This window comes from Oncorhynchus masou, chromosome 14, assembly GCF_036934945.1.
Source record: "Oncorhynchus masou masou isolate Uvic2021 chromosome 14, UVic_Omas_1.1, whole genome shotgun sequence".
Classification (NCBI taxonomy): domain Eukaryota; kingdom Metazoa; phylum Chordata; class Actinopteri; order Salmoniformes; family Salmonidae; genus Oncorhynchus; species Oncorhynchus masou.
Genome location: NC_088225.1, coordinates 26,244,971 through 26,271,885, shown reverse-complemented (window position 1 = coordinate 26,271,885; position 26,915 = coordinate 26,244,971). Strand labels below are relative to the sequence as shown.

At 47.5% G+C, this 26,915-nt stretch overlaps 1 protein-coding gene across 1 annotated transcript; it reads left to right on the top strand.

Moving 5' to 3' along the window:
* The first annotated feature begins 1,237 nt into the window (after window positions 1-1,237).
* On the top strand, window positions 1,238-26,083 carry axin2 (axin 2 (conductin, axil)). Its single transcript, XM_064987050.1, has 10 exons — window positions 1,238-1,745; window positions 3,165-4,105; window positions 8,433-8,564; window positions 13,895-13,997; window positions 16,224-16,364; window positions 16,546-17,276; window positions 17,538-17,762; window positions 17,996-18,124; window positions 18,653-18,838; window positions 24,201-26,083. The coding sequence occupies exons 2-10, from the start codon at window positions 3,276-3,278 to the stop codon at window positions 24,325-24,327; spliced, it is 2,604 nt and encodes an 867-aa protein (XP_064843122.1). The 5' UTR covers window positions 1,238-1,745; window positions 3,165-3,275; the 3' UTR covers window positions 24,328-26,083.
* Window positions 26,084-26,915: the final 832 nt, after the last annotated feature.

The window sequence follows — 26,915 nt, the reverse complement described above, 5'->3', positions numbered from 1 at the left end:
GGGTTGTAGAGCAAATGGGACATTAATAGAAAGGAGATGATTGATAAAAAGGAGAAGAGGCTGAATGCTAAATCAAACATAGTGGTTGTACTCTTCGGTCCACTCTATCCATATGATATAGCCTAGCTATTAATCCTACATTGAGGGAAAGATTTCTCTAGTGTGAAATCAACATAATAGTTTTAAACAGATGTATTTTCAAGCTGTTAACCATGGAGTAAAACAGACTAATTTATATTTTCTGTTATGATTGGGTAAGGCAGTTGTTCTAAGCTCATGAGACATTAAGAAATTATATTTAAGCAATTAGGCCCGAGGAGATATACCACGGCTAAGGGCTGTTCTTATGTACGACGCAACACGGAGTGCCTGGATATAGGCCATAGATCAGAAACCCCCGAGGTGCCTTGTTGCTATTATGAACTGGTTACCAACACCAGTTCATAATAGCGGCAGTGTAGCCTAGTGGTTAGAGCATTGGACTAGTAACCAAAAGGTTGTAAGTTCAAATCCCCAAGCTGACAAGGTACAAATCTGTCGTTCTGCCCCTGAACAGGCAGTTAACCCACTGTTCCTAGGCCGTCATTGAAAATAAGAATTTGTTCTTAACTGACTTGCCTGGTTAAATAAAGGTAAAATAAAAATAAGCCAACAATACATTAACACAGTAGAAATAAATGTTTTGTATTTCCTGTGGTATATGGTCTGATATACCACAGCTGTCAGCCAATCAGCACTCAGGCTCAAACCACCCAGTTTATAATCTTCAATGACCAATGGGTTATATTATATTGTTAATTGAAATGAACATAGAATTGCAGTAGCTATTGCAAATTGCATCTTTAATAACCCATGTGTATATCATTCCTTTACCCAACCTGGCCACTTGAAGGAGCTGTGGAAAATGTGCTGCTGAGATGTGTGTCATACATGCATTTCAACTGCACATGGCATATATGGATGTCGTTTAAATTTGATAATTTGGCATTCTAGAATTACCCTGGGGAAATTGTATACCAGATTAGATAGTCAACACAACGGTGTCTTTTGCGCATCCCAAAGATAGAAATGGGTTAATCAGGAAACTATTCGAGTCTTTAAAAGAAAAGAGGCCTGTGTCTTTAAAGTTTATGTAGCAACAGAGGGATTGCAGGGATAATGCTATTGGGGCGGCAGATCTGTTACTTCTGACGTTCCAAAGCCTCAGGGAGTTGGCTCAAGAGTTCTTGTCTTTGATAAGGTCCTAGAAACTTTGTTGTAACTTTGTGATCTGTAAAATCGCCAGTAAAAATTATTAGAATTTTTTTTGTTTTTTTCACCGCGGCCATCAATTCACCAGCCTCTGAAAACATGAAAAGATAAAGGATGAATATGTGTTGGTGAATTTGAATGCGCTGTGTTCTTTTTGAAAGGGAAAGGGGGAGTATTGTTTTCTATGTTGCTTCCGGGACTAGGCTGTCGGTTCCTTACTTTGAAGTGCGCTGTTTTACGCTGAGCCCAGAACGTATTGGAATAGCCTACAGGAGAGACCTACGGTATGGCATGGCAGACTGAAACATTTGCAAAGAAAAGGGGGAAACTAAGCAGGATTTTTTTTCCCCTTAGAAAACTACATTTTTCTTTCTGCAGCTAACACGAAACAAATCGGACTGTGAAGGGGTCTGTCGTGGAATCGACTTTTGTGGATTATTTTTCTGTGGATAAAAAAACGGATACTTTTGGAAGACCGAACTCGTGGATCGATGGTAAGTTACAAGAGTGTGTTCCTCGCGCTGGCCCCATTGGAGTTCTTTGATGTTCTGTTGACTTTCTTTGAAGTAATGTGGCTGTATGCAATTAACTTAGTTGTTTGAGCTCTGTATCCAGCAAACTATCATTTGGTGTGTTGTGCGATTACGTTTCGTTGTGATAAGTATTTGGGAACTTTATCTAAACTTTGATACGCTTTTTAGAGGACTATTCATCACGATATAAGTATTTGGAATTCCTCCCCCCGTGAGATCTGAATACTTTTCTGTGTGGTTGGATGAAGCAATGTAGCCTATTTTACCCACTAAATATACAAGAGCGTTATGGAATTAGGTAGTTGCACATTTATATTATTTCTGGTGCAGAATATAAACGGCGACGTAGGCTAATGATGATCTCGATTCGGCCGATTTATGGATTGAGGTGATTTATTCGCTTTCGCCGCAAAGCAAGTGTTACAACTTCGAAAGGTGATATTGTTACAGCTTCTGATCGGAGAATACAGTGTAGGGTTTAGCAGCCATCGGTTGTCGGCTCTGCTTCCATGGCTATAGCCTGTTTCTCGTGGACCGTAGCTTGCTTCTCGGAGGCCTTTAAAAATGTTTTTATCAATGTATGGTTCATGATGTTGGTAGAACAGAAATCAGAGAACCCGCCGATCATTTTTTACCTTGGTTAGTCTACTTCAAAAGGCAAGTTCAGTTCAAAATCAACGCTCTCCATCACGTTTTCAAAACATGTCCTGTAGCCTAGTTTAGTAACGTTAGTCTGTTTCTTGAATATGTTTAGGGTTGTGTCATCTATTCCATTTGGATCGTTTGGCTGTTTTGTGACGCGTATGATGAGAAAATAGTGAGCGGAAAGTGGCGTCACGCCTCGTTGTGGGTTGGTGTCTGTTGGTCGGTGGTGTACTGGACATGTGCTGCTGTGTTCACGATCAGATTGGCCTTGATGGCCAGCTAATTGTTGAGGTGTTCACGAGAACACCGGCTCGCAGATATCGATCTTCTGTATGCTATTGTGTACAAATGTCTCTCTTTTGCACGTTTATTGTATTACATCTAGGCTACTTGATATTTCCGCACAGAACATGTTTCTGTGGTCTTGGATTTGTAATTCCCCTATGTAGTTAATGAAGTGGAGCGAGATGATGGGAACATCTGTTTTATGAGTTTATGCTAAACCGTATTATGTTAATGATCAATTTCAACACCAACATTGGCTAAGGAAGATATATCAGTGAGCACCCAAATAAAATCTAATGAGTATTTATGTAGATCTGCCGCTCCTCTCTCTCTCTCTCTCTCTCTCTCTCTCTCAAAGTCTGTAAAGGTTCTGAAAAGACTTCTACTGCATGTATGCCTTTGAAGTTTGTGGTGGATCTGAGTTTGATTAGATCAATACTTCTGTTTCAGAGAGAAGACTGGCAGAGAAGCTCCCCGGCTGACTATAGAGAGTGAAGAGATTGTTGTAGCGCTCAGAGGCGAACAACGCACAGGATTTCTGTTGCTGCCTCCTTCGGAGCCATGAGCAGAGCGCTTATATCGGACCATATCGCCAATAGCTTCCGAGAAGATGCTCCCCGTCCCCCAGTCCCGGGGGAGGAGGGCGAGGTGCTGCCGTGCTACCCTGGCAAACTCGCCATGATGAGACCCCAGGGTACCGCGGTCAAAGCGCTTTTGCTCGCGCCTCCCGGTTACATTGCGAAGAGGAACGAGGATGGACTTGGGGAACCCGAGGGGAGCGCGTCACCGGATTCGCCGCTAGCCCGGTGGACCAAGTCGTTGCATTCTCTTCTTGGGGACCAAGACGGTGCTCATCTTTTTAGGACATTCCTGGAGCGCGAGAAATGCGTCGACACTTTAGACTTTTGGTTCGCCTGTAATGGTTTCAGGCAGATGGACCTCAAGGATACCAAAACGCTGCGAGTCGCCAAAGCTATTTACAAGCGCTATATTGACACCAGCAGCATAGTTGCCAAGCAGCTCAAGCCTGCGACCAAAACCTTCATTCGGGATAATATCAAGAAGCAACAGATTGATTCGGCTATGTTCGACCAGGCACAAACTGAGATCCAGACCAGCATGGAGGAGAGCCCCTACCAGATGTTCTTGACCTCGGACATTTACCTCGAGTATGTGAGGAGCGGGGGCGAGAACCCTGCTCATGTGAACCCTAACGGGCTAGGTAGCCTGAAGCTGGTGTGTGGGTACCTGCCCACCCTGAATGAGGAAGAGGAGTGGAGTTGTAATGATTTCAAAGCCAAAGCGCTGGCTTCTGTGGTTGGACTTTCTGCCCAGGCGCTGAGGGCAACAGTGTCTATGAGGACGGTGGAGGTGATGGAGAAGGGGTACAGGTAAGACACTGGTCCCTTCCTATTTCACGTACTATAGCCAACTATTAGGGAAATGTTGGGGAATGCAGTGACTAGCCTAGCGTCAATGGCTCTTTGTAAGTCATGGATAATAACTAGGATATAACATCAAAAGAGCATATACTGTCTCAAAATAGACAGTTTTCAGGTGCGTTTTCATCTCACCTTGCTTGTTAGCTTTGTTTGAGAGATACTTTACACACACACTCCCCCTCTTGCTCTCTCTCTCCCTTCTAGTTCTCTCTCTCCCCCCCAGCTCTCTCTCTCCCCCCCAGCTCTCTCTCTCCCCCCCAGCTCTCTCTCTCCCCCCAGCTCCCCCCCCCCCCCAGCTCTCTCTCTCCCCCCCAGCTCTCTCTCTCCCCCCCAGCTCTCCCCCCCCCCAGCTCTCTCTCTCCCCCCCAGCTCTCTCTCTCCCCCCCAGCTCTCTCCCCCCCAGCTCTCTCCCCCCCAGCTCTCTCTCTCTCCCCATCTAGCTCTCTCTCTCTCTCCCATCTAGCTCTCTCTCTCTCCCATCTAGCTCTCTCTCTCTCCCATCTAGCTCTCTCTCTCTCCCATCTAGCTCTCTCTCTCTCCCATCTAGCTCTCTCTCTCCCCATCTAGCTCTCTCTCTCCCCCATCTAGCTCTCTCTCTCCCATCTAGCTCTCTCGCTCCCTTCTAGCTCTCTCTCTCGCTCTCTCTCTGTGTGTAGTATATAAATGGTGTTCTCTAGACTGAGTGCAGCCCTCTGCTGGCTTGCCTCAGTTTCCGGAGCTTTGAAATAGTTCAGCAGATAGAGGGATCGCCTTCCACGGGAAGTTAACAGAGCACGCCTGGCCTTGGCCCCAGCCTGTCAGCCAATAATACATGATGCCACTACTCTGCTATGCTGTGCCTCAGCCACACACGGCTTTGGCCATTTCTAAGGATAGGGATACATCTCCTTGTATCTCAAACATGACAAATAGTAGGCTAGTCATTTTGAAATGTTCCGAGCCACTTCAGAGCAGTGGTTCGGTTTCACTTATCTGGACTTCATGGTCATATGTGTATGTAATATCTATACATGTCAGATGTTCAGTGGGTGACAAGGGAGTGGTGTTTTGCAGAATGTAGACCACGTAGCTACAGGTGCATATTTATTCATATCATCATACCTCAGTTGTATCCTCCCCTTACTGCTCCTATAGAAACAGATTGTATTTACCTTATCTTAATGGGAGTGAAATATGACAACTTGCTAATGTGCTAATCCAACAAGCCATTGACTTTCTGGTCTGTATATGGATGAGGGACCCAAATCAGCTGATGAGGCCCAACCCAAGGCCAGATGGTTGTCATGAATCAATGGCCATTGACTTGTCAGGCGAACCACTTAAGTTTAACATTTCTAAAGAGGGAGTCTATCAGGCTTTAGAGCCCTGGTGCCAGACTGGTGTTTGGCCTGCAGGGAGGGGAATTGGTCAACTTCTTAGTGGTTTTGGCTGGATTTTGTCTCTGCTTGGGCTAGAAAGTGTCAATAGAATCAACACACTATAGGGGAGGGACCAGGAAGAACTTGTGTTGACAACCCAGCCTGCCCCATAGGAGGATTGAGAAGGACACAGGTTCGTGTCCCAGTGAGGCTTCAGTTCAGACCCATCTCCATTATTCCATCACCTGGTTAGGTGTTGTTTTGAATCAGACTGGTGTCCCTGACTCCCCATCTAGCTGCTTTCCTCTCCCTGGTATGTGGAACTCATTTCTTCTCCCTGAATCAGACTGGTGTCCCTGACTCCCCATCTAGCTGCTTTCCTCTCCCTGGTATGTGGAACTCATTTCTTCTCCCTGAATCAGACTGGTGTCCCTGACTCCCCATCTAGCTGCTTTCCTCTCCCTGGTATGTGGAACTCATTTCTTCTCCCTGAATCAGACTGGTGTCCCTGACTCCCCATCTAGCTGCTTTCCTCTCCCTGGTATGTGGAACTCATTTCTTCTCCCTGAATCAGACTGGTGTCCCTGACTCCCCATCTAGCTGCTTTCCTCTCCCTGGTATGTGGAACTCATTTCTTCTCCCTGAATCAGACTGGTGTCCCTGACTCCCCATCTAGCTGCTTTCCTCTCCCTGGTATGTGGAACTCATTTCTTCTCCCTGAATCAGATTATTCTCAAAAACCACCGAGCAGCGACAGCAGACTCATTCTCTCTTTCAATGTTTTTTTTTAACCCCCAATCTCTCCCTTGCTCTCTTTTCACCCTCTCTCTCCCTTGCTCTCTTTTCACCCTCTCTCTCCCTCGCTCTCTTTTCACCCTCTCTCTCACTTGTTTACTGTGATTCTCCTCTGATTTCCCCTTCTCCTTTTTTCTCTCCTCTTTCTTCCCCACTTTTATCTCTTCCCTTTGAAAACGCTGGGATGTGGGGACTAGATGTACTTTAGAGGGATATCGAGCGGAAAGGAAGGACAGAAAGGGGTTGTGGGGACTGGGAGGAGGTGGGTGGGTGGGGGGTCTCTTCCTGAAAGAAAGCAAAATAATGAATGGGGGGGGTGAGAGATGTGAGGCCAGCTGTGCTAAATACCTGCGTGTTTGCAAGCCCCTCTGAAGGTCAGGTTGGAGCTGGGGCCTATGGCTTTAGTCATGCTGGGCCCCTCTCTCTCTTCCTCTCCAGTGCTCTGGCTCTCTCCTGCCAGTGGGCTGCTCATAAAGAAGAGGCCCTGCTTCCCCCTTTTCTCTTCTCTCCTTTCTTTCCTTTCCCTACACACTCTCACACTTCCTCTTTTTTTTCTCTTACCTCTCTTACCTGGCTGTGAGCTCAGGTTCTCTCTCTCCCTCTTTCTCCTCTTCTCTCATTCCCCCCTTTCTTAGTTTCCTCTGCTTGGGTAGGAATGCATCACAGCAGGAGGTGATGGGCTGTGAAGCAAGAGTTTTATTATTATTGTTTATTTCACTTTTGTTTATCTATTTCACTTGCTTTGGCAATGTAAACATAGATTTCCCAAGCCAATACGGTGAGAGACAGCTAGATTGGTCAGTTTTAGGGCCAGTTTGACTATGATCGGTAACCTAGTGGTTAGAGAGTTGGGCCAGTAACCGACAGCTTGCTGGATTGAATCCCCGAGCTGACAAGGTAAAAAATCTGTCATTCTGCCCCTGAGCAAGGCAGTTAACCCACTGTTCCCCTTGGCACCGAAGACGTGGATATTGGGTTAAATGGGGAAGACAAATTTCAGTTGAAGTCATTCAGTTGTACAACCTGACTAGGTATCCCCCTTTCCACTTTTCTACTAGCCCCCCTCCTATCTGAGACACACACCACACTAGTGTTGTCACGATACCACTATCACCACACTAGTGTTGTCACGATACCACTATCACCATACTAGTGTTGTCGCGATACCACTATCACCATACCAGTGCTGTCGCAATACCACTATCACCATACCAGTGCTGTCGCGATACCACTATCACCATACTAGTGTTGTCGCGACACCACTATCACCACACTAGTGTTGTCGCACCACTATCACACCACTATCACCACACTAGTGTTGTCGCGACACCACTATCACCACACTAGTGTTGTCGCGACACCACTATCACCACACTAGTGTTGTCGCGACACCACTATCACCACACTAGTGTTGTCGCGACACCACTATCACCACACTAGTGTTGTCGCGACACCACTATCACCACACTAGTGTTGTCGCGACACCACTATCACCACACTAGTGTTGTCGCGACACCACTATCACCACACTAGTGTTGTCGCGACACCACTATCACCACACTAGTGTTGTCGCGACACCACTATCACCACACTAGTGTTGTCGCGATACCACTATCACCATACTAGGAATCAAAGAAAACAAAACATGAAGTGGACATAATTTCTTGAGGAAAACGGTCCTAATGTTGGAAAAAAACTGCCTTATGTTGTCACCGAGAGTCACATTAGTTTTGTTTGGGCAAGCTATAGCACATATCTTACGAAAGTAGGTTTTGAAGGACCTTAGATTTCAGTCTGCTTCATGTTTTATTTTTTTGCCAAAGAAATACTAATGTCGTGACAACACATTCTCACACACATTCTCTCTCTTTCTCACACACACACACACACACACACACACACACACACACACACACACACACACACACACACACAAGGGAGTAGTTTCAAGTTGGCAGCATAGGTCCACAAATATCTACAACACAGTTTCTCTTATTTCACAAGAAGAGAAATAAGCGCCCTATGGCCCTAGCTGTGGTCTAAACAGATGAAAGGTACTAGTGTATATCTGATATATTGCTACCTGACACACGTATTCAAACTGCATTGTCCTTTGTGTGTAGGTCCCACAGGCGAGGGGACCCAGTCAACCCGTACCATGTGGGCTCATTTGCCCCAGCCACCAGCACCAACGACAGCGAGGTGTCCAGCGACGCCACGACAGACGACTCCATGTCCATGACCGACAGCAGTGTGTAAGTAGAGGGTCATGTTTTAAATGGTGTGTTTTCTGAGGGAAAGGACTGGAGCCTCTCTGGTTTGGACTATACTGATGGTTACTATCGTGAGAAGAGTGTCATGTTTGGGAACGTTCTGGGAAAGAGTTTTGATTCAGAGCCTCTTAACTGAACCTGAACAGTGCTTGTGGTTTTCCTGACTTGTCCTGGTCTGATGCTAGCTCCTCTTTGATGGGGTTCTAAGGAGGTTCTCCGGTTCTAGGCCTCGGTACAGCTCACCTGGAATCTCGCACTGTCAGGAATAGGGAACCCTCTTGAGACCACCAATCTACACACACACAGCCCTGCTAGTGGATGGGAGAGTAGGATCCCCCCCCACGTGAAATGAGCCTGGCTGTTCCTCCTGACACCTCAGAGGTCTACTGGCCAGAGTAGAACCAGACCAGGGACAGGATGGCCTGTAGACCTCATCCCCAGGCCCTAGCCTTGGCTCTAACTATTAGGCTACACCCCCGTTTAGCCCCCCCTTGGGCCCTAGACCCCAGCCTTACAATGCATGCTCCAGCCCCATTTCCTAGTACAGTATGTTTGTCGTCTGATTTAGAGGAGAAGTGTTGCCATGGTGGGAGAATTGAAGTCTTCGAGTCATGGCTGTAGCTTCTCATGACACAGGGCCGTAATCAGAGACACGAGAGAAAGCAATACATTTCATGAGCTCCTTTTTCTCTGGTTCATATAAAGTCAATGAACTAAGTAGACCAGACCCAGCTGCTAATGCATTGGTGCCTATGGTAGAGCCACCCCTTAAGTAGACTGGAACTGGGGAACATTTTCCCCGATGGTAAACAGCCTTTATAGGACATCTCCATTCATCACCTGTCCTTGACAGTAATGTAATCTTAAAGTCAGCTCTTCAGGATGATCTTGGGCCTTTTGATCACATGACACTTATCACTGGAATTGCTAACTCGCAAACTGTCGTTCCTGTGAATCACAACCTAGTTAAAGAGTCCTGTCTGAAATCGCAATGACTTTATTTTACAGCCAAGGGAGTGGTTTAGAAGGTTTACTAGAGTATAGCAGTTGTAAAGAGTTTGATACGAGTCTGACTGCCTGACCAGTGACCATCTAGACAGGCATAATCAAAGCACCGGTATAGAGCCCTAGATAGTACAGGCCTAGTATCCTGCACCGTACTCTGGCTCTTTGATAGTACAGGCCTAGTATCCTGCGCCGTACTCTGGCTCTGATAGTACAGGCCTAGTATCCTGCGCCGTACTCTGGCTCTGATAGTACAGGCCTAGTATCCTGCGCCGTACTCTGGCTCTGATAGTACAGGCCTAGTATCCTGCGCCGTACTCTGGCTCTTTAATAGTACAGGCCTAGTATCCTGCGCCGTACTCTGGCTCTTTGATAGTACAGGCCTAGTATCCTGCGCCGTACTCTGGCTCTGATAGTACAGGCCTAGTATCCTGCGCCGTACTCTGGCTCTTAGTACAGATATCCTGCGCCGTACTCTGGCTCTGATAGTACAGGCCTAGTATCCTGCGCCGTACTCTGGCTCTGATAGTACAGGCCTAGTATCCTGCGCCGTACTCTGGCTCTGATAGTACAGGCCTAGTATCCTGCGCCGTACTCTGGCTCTGATAGTACAGGCCTAGTATCCTGACTCTGGCTCTGATAGTACAGGCCTAGTATCCTGTGACGCCGTACGGCTCTGATAGTACAGGCCTGCGCTACTCTGGCTCTGATAGTACAGGCCTAGTATCCTGCGCCGTACTCTGGCTCTGATAGTACAGGCCTATCCTGTATCCTGCAGCCCTAGTATCTCTACTCTGGCTCTTATCCTGCGCCGTACTCTGGCTCTTTATAGATAGTACAGGCCTAGTATCCTGCGCCGTACTCTGGCTCTTTGATAGTACAGGCCTAGTATCCTGCGCCGTACTCTGGCTCTTTGAAGGCCTCCTGGCTCTGGCTCTGATAGTACAGGCCTAGTATCCTGCGCCGTACTCTGGCTCTGATAGTACAGGCCTAGTATCCTGCGCCGTACTCTGGCTCTGATAGTACAGGCCTAGTATCCTGCGCCGTACTCTGGCTCTGATAGTACAGGCCTAGTATCCTGCGCCGTACTCTGGCTCTGATAGTACAGGCCTAGTATCCTGCGCCGTACTCTGGCTCTGATAGTACAGGCCTAGTATCCTGCGCCGTACTCTGGCTCTGATAGTACAGGCCTAGTATCCTGCGCCGTACTCTGGCTCTGATAGTACAGGCCTAGTATCCTGCGCCGTACTCTGGCTCTTTGATAGTACAGGCCTAGTATCCTGCGCCGTACTCTGGCTCTTTGATAGTACAGGCCTAGTATCCTGCAGCTGGCTCTGATAGTACAGGCCTAGTATCCTGCGCCGTACTCTGGCTCTGATAGTACAGGCCTAGTATCCTGCGCCGTACTCTGGCTCTGATAGTACAGGCCTAGTATCCTGCGCCGTACTCTGGCTCTGATAGTACAGGTCTAGTATCCTGCGCCGCTCTGGACGGCTCTTTGATAGTACAGGCCTAGTATCCTGCGCCGTATCTGGCTCTGATAGTACAGGCCTAGTATCCTGCGTACTCTGGCTCTCGACAGGCCTAGTATCCTGCGCCTCCAAAGTACAGGCAGTATCCTGCGCGCTCTGGCTCTGATGCGCATGGCTGTTACAGGCCTTATCCTACGCCGTAGGCTCTGATAGTACAGGCCTAGAATCCTGCGCCGTACTCTGGCTCTCTGTCTTTATGGCCTACCTGCGCCGTGTCTGATAAAGGCCTAGTATCCTGCGCCGTACTCTGGCAATAGTACAGGCCTAATCTCGCCGTACTCTGGCTCTAGATAGTACAGGCCTAGTATCCTGCGCCGTACTCTGGCTCTGATAGTACAGGCCTAGTATCCTGGCCGTACTCTGGCTCTGATAGTACAGGCCTAGTATCCTGCGCCGTACTCTGGGGATAGTACAGGCCTAGTATCCTGCGCCGTACTCTGGCTCTGATAGTACAGGCCTAGTATCCTAGATCTGACATAGTACAGGCCTTTCCTGCGCCGTACTCTGGGGAGGCCTATCAGGCTCTAGTACAGGCCTAGTATCCTGCGCCGGTTGGCTCTTTGATAGTACAGGCTGGACTCTGGCTCTTTGATAGTGCAGGCCTAGTATCCTGTGCTCTCTGGCTCTTTATAGTGCAGGCCTAGGGGGCTCTTTGATAGTGCAGGCCTAGTATCCTGCGCCGTACTCTGGCTCTGATAGTACAGGCCTAGATCCTGCGCCGACTCTTCTGATAGTACAGGTCTGATCCTGCGCCGTAGTATAGTACAGGCTATTTCCTGATAGTACAGCGTCAGTCTGATAGTACAGGCCTGTATCCTGCGGTACTCTGGCTCTGATAGTACAGGCCCTAGGGCGCCGTATTCTGATAGTCCTAGTATCCTGATGATAGTACAGGCCTAGTATCCTGCGCTCGTATATAGTACAGGCCTAGTACAGGCCCGGCATCCTGCGCCGTACTCTGGCTCTGATAGTACAGGCCTAGTATCCTGCGCCGTACTCTGGCTCTGATAGTACAGGCCTAGTATCCTGCGCCGTGGGTCTAGTCTATACTCTGGCTCTGATAGTACAGGAGTTCCTGCGCCGATGGCTCTGATAGTACAGGCTATGGGATTGTCCCAAAGCCACCTGCGCCGTACACGTGGGGCTTTTACTCATTTAAGATTGTATCTCTGTCTTTATGACTGTTGAAAGGCTGGGCGGCACACCAAAAATGTTAATCTCATTTCTAGATAAAGAAAATAAAAGGGGGGGGTTATATCTTATTTATGGATTTGCTTGGACGCTGGGGAAGTGATAAACCCTATCTCACAAACCAGCCTTTTGATGGGGGATTGTCCAAATGAAGACTGGAGCGGTGATGGGCCCTAATACTATGATGACTATGGTTTCAAAGCTTTCAAAGGGATGCACTACTGGCTAGGCTAGGTCACCGAGACACTGATGTTTTATAGGGCAGGGCTCAAAGTTTCCATAGGCCTGGTTAAGAACTCTGTGAGACATGGGCCCTGTACTATGATGGGATTGTTCGGGGCCCTTGATGTTTATGATATTGTCCCGGCCCGGGATTGTGATGGGCTCTATACTATGATTGGATTGTCCCGATTGTGATGGGCTCTATACTATGATTGGATTGTCCCGGCGTGATGGGCTCTATACTATGATTGGATTGTCCCGGCGTGATGGGCTCTATACTATGATTGGATTGTCCCGGCGTGATGGGCTCTATACTATGATTGGATTGTCCCGGCGTGATGGGCTCTATACTATGATTGGATTGTCCCGGCGTGATGGGCTCTATACTATGATTGGATTGTCCCGGCGTGATGGGCTCTATACTATGATTGGATTGTCCCGGCGTGATGGGCTCTATACTATGATTGGATTGTCCCGTGATGGGCTCTATACTATGATTGGATTGTCCCGGCGTGATGGGCTCTATACTATGATTGGATTGTCCCGGCGTGATGGGCCCTATACTATGATTGGATTGTCCCGGCGTGATGGGCTCTATACTATGATTGCATTGTCCCGGCGTGATGGGCCCTATACTATGATTGGATTGTCCCGGCGTAATTGGCTCCTATACTATGATTGGATTGTCCCGGCGTGATGGGCTCTATACTATGATTGGATTGTCCCGGCGTGATGGGCTCTATACTATGATTGCAGAATGTATATGGTAGGTGATCTGAGAGGAGATGTTTATTAGCCTACATGTTATGATCATTCTCTCTGTAGGACTGACACTTTGATCAGTGGGTTTGTGTGTTAACCTTCCAAACAGTATAGTTTTCTTCCAGACTAGTCTTTTCAGTGGGATTCCAGGGCAAGTCAGTGGCAGGATGCTAATGCTAACTTTGTGTATACTGCTGGTGATGAATGCTAATAGCTAAAGCCTGGCACAGCTCTCTGAGAGGGCTGAGTGATCCTTTCTGGGCTCAGTTAAAAGGAAGTGCAGGGGTGTGTGGTGAAGTGCCCACTGCTCAGGGAGCCATGGCTGGAGATGAGTGTCAGTTTTAGGGCAGATGAAATCCCCTATTCTGTCAGACACACTGACCTGAGACCTAGCAGAAACCCTATCCAATGTTCACCTCTTGTTCACTACACATCAGATTCAGAATTGACCTGAAATATATTGTATTTTTTTATCTGGGTTAAATAGGGGGTGATTGAAATAGCTTTTAGGTGACCAATGAGCTGCTTCCTGGTTGGGTGTGTGTATTGCTGTGTCTGATTGGCTGTTTGACCTGTGTATCCTGTGCGTTTCCCTGACAGAGAAGGTATCCCTCCCTACAAGCTGGGCTCCAAGAAGCACATGCAGAGAGAGATGCAGCGCAACATGAGGATGAACAGCCAAGTCTCCCTACCTGCCTTCCCTGTAAGTGTACACACACACACACACACACACACACACACACACACACACACACACACACACACACACACACACACACACACACACACACACATAAATGTCCTATTGCCCCACTTATTAGTGCTTTTCAGTAGTGCAACATCCATTTCCATGGCCTGTATTCAGGTCTGCTGTTCTATGTATAGTACCACCATCTCTATTCTACGTCTTCCATTCAACAACAACTACTACAACAACAACAACAAAGATCTGAGAGCAAAGCAGATGTCAAAGCCTCGCCCCCCCGACACACCACCCCCCGCTACCTTTGTAACCCACACCCCCGTTGGGTTCCTTGAAGTCTGCAGGAGACTGTTTCTAAGCTGTTTATCCGGTGCATTCTACAGACCAGTGTCTTCTCTTCACACACTGATGATGAAAATATACATAGAATGGAGAGATGGGGGAGAGCTCCCTCTCTCACAGCTTTATCTGGAGGCTCTAGAATCAACTGCCGGCTCCTCCACACACACACACACACACACACACACACAGCTCTTTGATCAGAGGATGAATGGAGCAAACGCAGAGGAAAGTGACAACTTCCAACAGCGCTTGTCCCCCCCTTTTCCCCTCCACAACCCCGCCCCTCTTCAGGCTGCACCCCCAAAACGAGGGATCTGAGGGAAGAGTTGGAGTGTGTCAGGGGGAGTTGGTAACTGACGGGCTTTGGAAAGGCCAAAAGAAAGGAAAGAAGAATTGGAGAGGGGAGACATGGGAAAATTAGTTTTGGGAAGGCCAAACTAGCAACATCGGTAGCTAGTTGAATCAAACTTTTTGACCCCCCTTTCTTCTCCTCACAAATATATTCTTTCTTAAGAGTCCAAGATTCTCACTCCATCATTGCTCTTTCACACTCCCTTCCTCGCTCCCCTTTCTCGTGTTAGTTTCTCCTCTGATTGGAGGATAGCTGCCATTGTCAGGACAAGTGGGCCGGGCAGACCGTCTGTCCTGTCCGTCTGTCCGTCTTCCTTCTCTCCCTTCATCTCCACTACAAAGAGATGGAAGGAACAAAAAGAGAGGAAGAGGAATCAAGAAAGCCCCAGTGCAAAAATGACAATCATAAAATAACACACACACATAAGGGGTATAATGACTCTACTGTACCTCAGAGGTGCCCAGCGTGCAACAGTGAAATAAATGACCCCTGCTCCTCTCTGATCTCCCTCCATCTCTCCCTCCCTCCCCTGCTGCCTGCACACATCTCCCCATCTTCTCCTTTAATCCTCCCTTTCCTTCTCCTCCTTCCCCCCGTCGATATGTGACTTTTATTCCTAGATGTAAAGCCACTGCCCTCCCTTCTCCCTCCCTCCCCTAGTGAATGTTTGATATTTGACGAGGGCCCTTTGAAGTGTACAGACTTCAGAGGGAAGCGCTGATGGCTTGGTTGCACTACAGAGGGAACACGCAGAGAGCCCAGGCTCCAAGGAGTGTAACCAACTGCCACCACAGACCCAGGGCCCAGGGGTGGCACTGCCAGGGGTGGAGGGGGCACTGGGGCAAGGATGAGATGGCTAGCAGGGATGGGGAGGGGATAGGAGAAGAGGGCTCAGGTGGAAGACAATGTGGACACCGACCCCTCCTTTAACTTTTACATATCTTAACTCTCTCTCCATCCCTCTCTCTCTCCATCCCTCTCTCTCTCTCCTTCCCCCTCTCTCCTTCCCTCTCTCTCTCTCTCTCTCTCTCTCCTTCCCCCTCTCTCCTTCCCTCTCTCTCTCTCTTCCTTCCCTCTCTCTCCCTTCCCCTCTCTCTCCTTCCCTCCCCTCTCTCTCTCCTTCCCCCTCTCTCCTCTCTCCTTCCCTCTCTCTCTCTCCTTCCCCCTCTCTCTCTCTCCTTCCCTCTCTCTCTCCTTCCCTCTCTCTCTCTCTCCCTCTCTCCTTCCCCCTCTCTCTCTCTCTTCCCTCTCTCTCTCCTTCCCTCTCTCTCTCTCTCCTTCCCTCTCTCTCTCTCTCCTTCCCTCTCTCTCTCTCCCTTCCCTCTCTCTCTCTCTCCTTCTCTCTCTCTCTCCTTCCCCCTCTCTCTCTTCCCTTCCATCTCTCTCTCTCCTTCCCTCTCTCTCTCTCTCTCTCTCTCCTTCCCTCTCTCTCTCTCCTTCCCTCTCTCTCTCTCCTTCCCTCTCTCTCTCCTTCCCTCTCTCTCTCTCCATCTTCCATCTCTCTCTCTCCTTCCCCCTCTCTCCCTCCATAGCGGACCCAGAGATGTCCTAAGGAGATGACTCCAGTAGAGCCGGCAGCGTTTGCGTCTCAGCTCATCTCTCGTCTGGAGCGTCTCAAAAGAGAACAGGAGACCATGACTTCCCTGGAGGAGAGGCTGCAGCAGATGCAAGAGGTGTGGATCAACTAGTAGTTGGATTTATAGATGTGGGAATCCTTATCTCAGAGGTCTATGGCAATGGTCTAATGGTTTCCTTGATTGTGTCATTCAATACTGTTCTTCTTTCCTGTCCATGTGTGTATGTTTGTCATTGAGATCTGTCCTGACTTAACCGTTCTGTTCTGGCTGTGTGTAGGAGGAGGAGAGGGACGAGGCTGAGGTGCCCGGCAGTAGTGCCCCCCTGCTCTCCCCCCACCCCCTGTCCCTCCAGCCCACCGGCCCCAACGACGAGGACCCCCAGGCCATTCTGGATGACCACCTGTCCCGTGTCCTAAAGACCCCTGGCTGCCAGTCCCCCTCCACCGTGGCCCGCCATTCACCCCGCTCCCGCTCTCCAGAGCACAGGACTCTTTCCCGGGGAGGCCCCGGTCTCAAGCCCCTGGTCTCACCCGGGGCCTCCAGCCCCAGTGGCACCTCCAGCTTAGGGGGCTTCTCAGTAGGTTTCACCCCAGGAAGGGCCCTCTCCCTGGGCAGGCCCAGCAGCAGCACCAAGCACATCCACCACCACTACATCCACCACCACTCCGGTTCCAAGAGCAAGGAGCAGATGGAGAGAGAGGCAGCCCAGAGGGTGTTGTGTCTGTGTCCGTTGCGGTCTGGAGGGGCGGAGGGGGTTCCCCCTTACCCACGCAGTCGCAGCCTGGGCAGGGAGATGGTGTCCTGTGGCAGCAGTCCTGCAGAGTCCAATATGGGGCGCTCCAGTTCCCTTTCCCGAGGGGGTTGTCGGTCGGGGGCTGAGGAGGGGGCAGCAGAGGGGGGTGAGGTCGTGCCCCTCCAGCTACCCAGCGACAGCACAGACCACTCCCAGAATGTGTGGCAGTGGATCCTGGAGAGTGACCAGCAGGGCAAGCACCACAAACCCCACAGGTAGGGCAGCCTCTCCACTTCCTGTTGTAGTCCTTTCCCAATGCCTCAGAGCTACATTTCCCTTCACTTGTTTTCCTTTCATTGCAACTTATTTATTGTAGTTCTCTCAGTACATTTAAACACAATTTTCATTTTGTTTCACATTTGCATCCCATAGTCATTTTACATGCAAAGTACATTTCCCAACATTCCCCACAATTGACTCCTCCCGCTTCCTTCCATTTTCCATGCTGATTGGCTGTTTTTATCTTCGCCCAACAGTACCCAGAGCACTAAGAAGGCGTATGGTGGCGGAGCGGCGTCCAACCAGACACACACGTGGGGCGGCGGAGGTGCCAGCGCCCATCTCCGTTCCCACCAGCCCGCCCATCCCTTCATCCAGGACCCGGCCATGCCCCCCCTGCCCCCGCCCAACACCCTGTCCCAGCTGGAGGAGGCCTGTCGCAGACTAGAGGAGGCCTCCGTCTCCAAACCCCCCAAACAGAGGTAGGAGCCACACGCCGACCTGGACAGAGGTTGATACTTTCACTAAAACGTTGGCTCTAGTTTTCCCTGTAGACAGTGGAGTACATATCGACACTCTCATGCATTGATCAGTTGTTTTACTATACCATTGTGATTCCTGCTGTTGAAACCTGTCTGCGGTTAGATAGTGTGATGCCGGAGACTGGACTACCACATTGTACTGTAACGTTGGTCTATTCTGTTCTCCCCACCAGACACTCTACATCCAGCCTCCAGAGAGAGAAGTGCCACCCTATGCCTGTCCAGAGTGGGCCCTGTCCAGTGCCGTCCCCCCTCAGCCCTGGTCCCGGCTCCAGTCCTGCTGCTTCTCTCCGAACAGAAGAGTACGCCTCTCATCTCTCTGCTCATCTTCCTCCTCTTCATCTCTCTCTCCTCCTCTGTTCACTAACATGATATTACATATGTGGAGGAGGAAGATATGCATTAAACACACGTGAAGTTCCATTTGCATGAGGCCAACCTTGGCAGTTTTTATCTTTCTTTCCCTGTTCTTTCTTTGGTGTGTGTGTGTGTTGTAGTCCTTTCCCCCTGACTGCAGAGTCGTCTTTCATGGTGCTGAACAGGCCCTAGTTAACCTCCCTCCTTCTGAAGGAACACTACAGAGCCCTGGACATGGCTGAAGGGGAGCAGAGAACACACACACACACACCCCTCGCTCCTCTTTCTAGACAGATGTTATCTACTCAACCACCAGTCTTTTCTAGATCATATACCAGCCTTTACTCCTGCCCTGGTCCCCTTCCTCTCTTTCTGTGTAGCAATAGCTACGACCCACCAAGCGAGCTTGTTAATAATAGTGTTCTATAGGGGAAAATAAAGGTCTGTGTTCACACCTCTCCTCTCCCCCTCAGACTGAGAGACACCAACAGGGTGCTGCAGGTGACGACAGGCTGCCATGTTGCTCCAGCCATGGGGAGTGAGACAGAGGTAACCTACTTCTTCTGTGGTGAGGAGATCCCCTACCGTAGGCGGATGAAGACACACAGCCTCACACTGGGACACTTTAAAGAACAGCTCCGCAAGAAGGGACACTACAGGTATGGAGAAGGGAGACTACGGCGCGCATTCAATGCACGGACACACACACATTCATGCATACACAGTCTGACATTCTCACACACTAGGTCACTGTTATGATCATCTTGGTACGAACACCACACACACACACACACACACACACACACTAGAAAAACAGCCACCCACAAAGTGTCTTCATAGCTCCATTAGTTTCCCAGATCTCCTCCCCAGCTGGTATTTAACCTTTATTTAACTAGGCAAGTCAGTTAAGAACAAATTCTTATTTACAATGACGGCCTAGGAACAGTGGGTTATGTGCCTTGTACAGGGGCAGAATGACAGATATTTACCTTGTCAGCTCGGGGATTCAATCCAGCAAGCTTTCAGTTTCTGGCGCAATGCTCTAACCACTAGGCTACCCGCCTCTAACCACTAGGCTACCCGCCTCTAACCACTAGGCTACCCGCCTCTAACCACTAGGCTAACCACTAGGCTACCCGTCTCTAACCACTAGGCTACCCGCCTCTAACCACTAGGCTACCCGCCTCCACTAGGCTAACCACTAGGCTACCCGCCTCTAACCACTAGGCTACCCGCCTCTAACCACTAGGCTACCCGCCTCTAACCACTAGGCTACCCGCCTCTAACCACTAGGCTACCCGCCTCTAACCACTAGGCTACCCGCCTCTAACCACTAGGCTACCCGCCTCTAACCACTAGGCTACCCGCCTCTAACCACTAGGCTACCAGCCTCTAACCACTAGAGGAAAGAGGGAGGGAGGGAGAGAATTTGAAGTGAGGAGTGTTTTGGGTCCCATCTGGTATTGATTTCCATGGCGAGGCACACTTAATACGCACGCCTTTGAACCCGGCCCCTTTCATTTCAACCAACAAAGACTCACACAAACGGCCAGCCGTGCAAATTCCTCACTGATGCTATCAGGCAGCCTGCTTTAAGGATGCGCACGTTGAAGTGCACGCACGTTACAGTAACACACAGAATAACACACGCTGTAGTCTGGGTTTACACGTCGGCATCATTTTCTGGGAAATGTATTAGTCATATTTCAGGCTTGGTTTGTTTGAATGGCGCGTTGTTAAACGACAGACATGCTTGTTTGGGATACTACAGGTCCTGTTCATTGTAGAGGTGTGTCCAACGCACTTTAGATGAGAACTCTGTTCCATTGTGATCTGGAGTACAAGAATGGTATCAAGAGTCAAGCATTGGTTCATAACTAGTACAGATGGTTTGTAGGGATATGATGGGAATGCATCACACATAGTTTCTCTTTTAGGCCATGGAGCAAGGGAACACTCTAGGGCTGGAGCTCTGGTCCCGAGCTTTTCCTGGCCCGGTCATGTGAACCTAAGGTCTAAGGCGTGAGAAGCAGGGCTACATAGTGGACATCCTCTCTCTCTTGTCTATGTAGTTGATTGTCTTGTCTTTCTCTCTAACCATCCACATTGTTAGAGGGGAGGATAGGGGGATTCAAAGCTTATGGTTTTAATAGCAGTAGCAGGGAGGTGGGGGGGGGGTGGTGTTGGGTCATTTGAACATGGCTTGCGTTCAACAAAGAACAGTACGGCCCGGCCCTGCCAGACAATATTGCTGCCAGATGTTGCACACTGAAAATTCTGCCACATAAAACATGTTCCAATGGAAATAGTTATTTCTCTCTCTCTCTCATTCCCTCTTTGAGCAAATAAGATCCGTGCTCCTTTGAAGTTTTTTTGGAGAAGGATAGAGCCCCTTCTCAGAAATAAGGCTCCAATTATCTAGCGTGTCTTAGTTCCTCTTTCATGTCCTCTTATTTACCCAGTTCATACTTGTCTCGCCAGAGAACAATGGATTACTTCCCCAGTCAGAGTATTGTTGTTCTGATTTAATAGAAGCTGTGTGAGACCCTGTTGCACCCCGTTTAGTGAACTCTTCCTGTGTTTCAAATGGAGACTGGTTTTTATTAGTGAACACCCTTTTGTGTGTGTTTGAGAATACTTTTTTTGTAAAAAAAAAAAAAATGTTTTTCCCCATTTTTACGAGCATTGTTTGTATGACTGTCAGCTCTCTCGTAAAACACTAGCTTTAGGAATTCCAAGGCGCACGACGTGCACCACCCCACACATGGGCAAAATGAGGCATTTTTCCATTACAGAATTAATGGCTGAGGTATACAGCACTTACCCTTCCTCCCCCGCTGGTTCCTCTTCCTCTAAAAAGAAGGGAGGTAGTTTTGGGGGGTAAAGGGGGTCATTAACAGGGCCAGTGTAGTCATCATGGCTGACAGGAAGAGGCTGCTTAGATTAGATGACCCCGCCCCCTCCCTGGCTGCCTACCGGGACCCTTCTACTGCGTCCTATATACCTCTCAGAGGGACGGGCAGTGACTAGGAGAAAATATGATGGGTTTATAACAGGCAGACTTGCAGGCACCCAAAATCTGAGCCTTCTTTATATGAAGGGTCCTTTCACTGAGGGCCTAATGATAACCAGTTAGTCAGGAGCCGGAGTAGCTCAGTACCAGGGCAGGACTGATGAAATGAGAGGAAACGGGTGGATTTTGAATTAGTCCAGACCCTCTTATATCCAATAAGCCCCTGTAGAACCCGAGACTATCAAAGACCACCCCTATAATACAGAAGCCATTGGTTCAGTCTGAGGGTTAGTTGAGTGTGAAGTGTTGTTGGTGCATTGTAGATCACAGGAGTTTGCCTCTCCTCCCCTCAAGAGTCCAAAGGGCTGGGGGAGGCTAGCTCTTGACCTCTGACCTCAGTGGCCGTCTTCTCTGTTCCCTTGCACAATGGCTCCTTTTATCTGGAGTAGGGGAGTAGGGCTTAATGAAGGAGAAGAGACACACGGCGCGCACACACACAACCTGAGGTTAAACCAGATCATATTGAATCAACATGACATTATCTTCATTGTGTATCTTGCTGAATATATGTATGTGTTGGATAGCATGCTGTTCAATAGTACTGTTCCACGTATGTGTTGGATAGAGTACTGTTCAATAGTACTGTTCCACACATGTGTTGGATAGAGTACTGTTCAATAGTACTGTTCCACGTATGTGTTGGATAGAGTACTGTTCAATAGTACTGTTCCACGCATGTGTTGGATAGAGTACTGTTCAATAGTACTGTTCCACGCATGTGTTGGATAGAGTACTGTTCAATAGTACTGTTCCACGTATGTGTTGGATAGAGTACTGTTCAATAGTACTGTTCCACGCATGTGTTGGATAGAGTACTGTTCAATAGTACTGTTCCACGTATGTGTTGGATAGATACTGTTCAGTACTGTTCAATTCAGTACTGTTCCACGTATGTGTTGGATAGAGTACTGTTCAATAGTATAGAGTACTGTTCAATAGTACTGTTCCCACGTATGTGTTGGATAGTTCAATAGTACTGTTCCACGTATACTGTTCAATAGTACTGTTCCACGTATGTGTTGGATAGAGTAATAGTACTGTTCCACGTATGTGTTGGATAGAGTACTGTTGTTCCACGTATGTGTTGGATAGTGTTCAATAGTACTGTTCCACGTATGATAGTTCAATAGTACTGTTCAATAGTACTGTTCAATAGTACTGTTCCACGTATGTGTTGGATAGAGTACTGTTCAATAGTACTGTTCAATAGTACTGTTCCACGTATGTGTTGGATAGAGTACTGTTCAATAGTACTGTTCCACGTATGTGTTGGATAGAGTACTGTTCAATAGTACTGTTCAATAGTACTGTTCAATAGTACTGTTCCACGTATGTGTTGGATAGAGTACTGTTCAACGTATGTGTTGGATAGAGTACTGTTCCACGTATGTGTTGGATAGAGTACTGTTCAATAGTACTGTTCCACGTATGTGTTGGATAGAGTACTGTTCAATAGTACTGTTCCACGTATGTGTTGGATAGAGTACTGTTCAATAGTACTGTTCAATAGTACTGTTCCATAGTACTGTTCAATAGTACTGTTCCACGTATGTGTTCCACGGTGTTGGATAGAGTACTGTTCAATAGTACTGTTCCACGTGTGTTGGATAGAGTGTTCAATAGTTGTTCCACGATGTGTTGGATAGAGTACTGTTCAATAGTACTGTTCTGTTCACGTATGTGTTGGATAGAGTACTGTTCACGTTCCATGTGTTGGATAGAGTACTGTTCAATAGTACTGTTCCACGTATGTGTTGGATAGAGTACTGTTCAATAGTACTGTTCCACGTATTCAATAGTGTTGGATAGAGTACTGTTCAATAGTACTGTTCCACACATGTGTTGGATAGAGTACTGTTCAATAGTACTGTTCCACGTATGTGTTGGATAGAGTATTGTTCAATAGTACTGTTCCACACGTGTTGGATAGAGTATTGTTCAATAGTACTGTTCCACTGTTTGGATAGAGTACTGTTCAATAGTACTGTTCCACGTGTGTTGGATAGAGTACTGTTCAATAGTACTGTTCCACGTATGTGTTGGATAGTTCAGTACTGTTCAATGTTGGATAGTACTGTTCCACTGTTCAATAGTACTGTTCCACGATGTGTTGGATAGAGTACTGTTCAATAGTACTGTTCACGTATGTGTTGGATAGTACTGTTCAATAGTACTGTTCCACGTATGTGTTGGATAGAGTACTGTTCAATAGTACTGTTCCACGTTCCACGTATAGAGTACTGTTCAATAGTACTGTTCCACGTATGTGTTGGATAGCGTACTGTTCAATAGTACTGTTCCACGTATGTGTTGGATAGAGTACTGTTCAATAGTACTGTTCCACGTATGTGTTGGATAGAGTACTGTTCAATAGTACTGTTCCACGTATGTGTTGGATAGAGTACTGTTCAATAGTACTGTTCCACGTATGTGTTGGATAGAGTACTGTTCAATATAGTACTGTTCTGTTCACGTATGTGTTGGATAGACTGTTCACTGTTCACGTATGTGTTGGATAGAGTACTGTTCAATAGTACTGTTCCACGTATGTGTTGGATAGAGTACTGTTCAATAGTACTGTTCCACGTATGTGTTGGATAGAGTACTGTTCCACGTATGTGTTGGATAGAGTACTGTTCAATAGTACTGTTCCACGTATGTGTTGGATAGAGTACTGTTCAATAGTACTGTTCCACGTATGTGTTGGATAGAGTACCAATAGTACTGTTCCATGTGTTGGATAGAGTACTGTTCAATAGTACTGTTCCACGTATGTGTTGGATAGAGTACTGTTCAATAGTACTGTTCCACGTATGTGTTGGATAGAGTACTGTTCAATAGTACTGTTCCATGTAATCCAGGTCTTCTCTGGTCTGGTTGTGTTGGCTGTACTGTACAGATGATTGACATGTTGTCACTAACCCCCTCTCTCCCCTCCTGGGTTACAGGTACTACTTCAAGAGGGCCAGTGATGAGTTTAAGTGTGGAGCTGTGTTCGAGGAGGTGTTGGATGACAGCTCTGTTCTGCCCAGGTACCAGGGGAAGATCCTGGGCAAGGTGGAGAGGATGGACTGATACCCCTCCAGAAGTACCAGAGGAATGTATAACAGAAACACTCCATGGATACCACCCCCCTGTTCCACCAGAGAGTCTTAAAGCTAAGGACTGATGACTGGAGATTCTGTTGAAGAAGCTTGGCCAATGAAGGATGGCGAGTAGTGGAGTAGAGGAGTAGTGGAGTAGTGGAGTAGAGGAGTAGTGGAGGAGAGGAGGAGAGGAGGAGCCATCAACAGTTGCCTTTACAGGACTATTTAACAACATCTCGTCTTGGAGATGAAAGAGGAGAAAACTGTGGGTTTGGATACGGGTGTTGGATTCCAGAAACTATACGTGAATTGAATGACCACTATCTGAGGTAGTAGGCGGGGACCTCTGATACCTGAGAGACTGCTAGAGGTGAAAGGTTGAGAGGTGAAAGTTGGGACCGGTGCCCTATCTGAGCCAGCCTCTACCAACAACCCTAGATGTATATGCAGATGGACATATAATGTTTTTTAAATGTAAAGAGTTTATAAATGATTTATTGACATGTCACTCCCCTCCCATAGTCCTGTGGATGGACAAGCTGCTTGGAGAATTGGGAGATGTCATCTCCAATATTTCACATGCAAACTATTTAGTTTTCCACCCTCCACTTTCCTGCCTTGTCAACTAATCCTGTGGCAGAGTTTTTTCTGTTGTGATCAGTGACTTCCTGCCCTAACTTCACAGTGTGATATAGCGCAGGTACCACAGCCCTGTAGTCTCATCTCTCAGTGCCTTTGTTTTGTTGCCCAGGCTTTGCACAGGGAACGAGCCCACACGTAGGACAACACTACTCCCGAACTGGCCCTAAACTGGCCCAGAGCACCAAACTACCCCCAAACTGGCCCTAAACTGGCACAGAGCACCAAACTACCCCAAATTGCAGAAACATGCTAACACAGATTTACACCTGTTAAAGACAAGCCCACCAAATGAATCTATACCAGCCAAGCTCAACAGTTTTGTGTATAGCCACCCCTCATTCCTTGATGTCCAGGCTTCTGAGCAGAACGACAGATCTAGGGGTGTATTCATTAGGCCGAACGGAAGGAAACTGACAAACGGGGAGGGACTACCTTTCCTGGATCTGTCCAATAAGAAATGCACATTTTCATTTTGTTTAGCAAAACCAGTTCTGATACGTGTCCTAATGAGTATGTCTGCCTTTGGGAGACTAGCCACCCCCCCTCCAAAAAAATGTTTTGTCCCCCCACAAATGTTAGTGGTATTTACACCTCTGATTGTGTTGAATTGACCAGTCTCTCCTGTGTGTCTTGTTGACCCTTGACAGAGGAAGAGGTTATGATGCTAACACACACTACGATGCTGCGTCTGAAATGGAACCCTATTCCCTATGACCAGGGCAAGAGTAGTGCACTCCATAGGGAATAGGGTGGCGTTTGAGAGGAAGCCGTAGTGTTTAACTGAGTACAGTAGCTGTGCCTACATGGGTCCCTTTACCATGTTACTACCCTGTTATCGGGGTATGATACTCCCTTGGTTTTCACAAGGGGCTTATGTTCAAAAGAGATTTTATTACTATGCCTTTTTACGATCTCCTTGTAATCACGTTTGTTTTATATTTTTCATGGCTTTTTTTGTTTTTGTTCCACTTGTATTAAAACTGTAAATGATGCATTCTATTCTGTAGAGCTCCATTGGAAAGATGCCTCGGTACTTTAATTAATGTAATTATTATTGTAAAGAGATGTAGCCTTTATTAAAATGTTATATTTTTCAAATGAAATGAGAATGCTCTACTCTGCTTTTTTTCAAGTGTATGGGATCGTGTGTGTTTCAGACTTGTCTAACAAACTGGGGACGTGGTGTGTGTGTGTGTGTGTCTTGACCTGAAATCCCTAAAAGGCGTTAGTGCTGACCGATTAACAGAAATATTGGTTATTTTTTGGTATTTCAACAACTAATTAACCAAAGTTGGTTCAATCATTTTTATTGAATGTAGTTTTCTCTGTGAGCTCATTGTTCATATTTCCCTGCAGATTCTCTAGAGATAAATCAGTTAATGTCTGAACTGTGTGGTGTAGTAGGGAGTTGTAGATTCCAGCAGGCCAGTGTTCAACATAGTTTTGCACAGAAAACGTGATGATTAACTACAATGCCCATAATCCAGTGCGTGCCTACTTGTCTGGTCTGTCTCTTTTACGCCTGCTGCATAACAGACTGAAGAATGCGTGATCCAGGGAAACATGGAGTACTTGCTTCCATGCGCTCCCTGAAAATACTAAGAACTACTAAAACAGTCATTTTGCCAGACAGTATAGGCAGCAGCTCTATAGAGATGAGATGACTTGGAACTAAATAGTCTTCAAATAAAACAAAATATTTTCAAAGAAAATGTGAATAACTTGTGGTTAATAAGTAATTGTCAGTCACTGCCATCATGGGACTTTATTTTATTAATTGTTTTATTCTATGGTACATCCTTCAACCCACAATGAATAGTGCATTTCATCTTTAGAAAAATAATGACAACCCTATTTATTTTTGAATTATCAAACCGACCTCAAAGTACTGATTGCCCAGCACTGGTTTTGCATGTCGACATGAAGATGATGGAT

Coding starts and splice junctions, on each gene's coding strand:
- axin2 (XM_064987050.1), top strand. CDS start 3,276: ATGAGCAGAGCGCTTATATCGGACCATATCGCCAATAGCTTCCGAGAA. Junction 4,106..8,432: donor GTGATGGAGAAGGGGTACAG/GTAAGACACTGG, acceptor CTTTGTGTGTAG/GTCCCACAGGCGAGGGGACC. Junction 16,365..16,545: donor GGCTGCAGCAGATGCAAGAG/GTGTGGATCAAC, acceptor GGCTGTGTGTAG/GAGGAGGAGAGGGACGAGGC.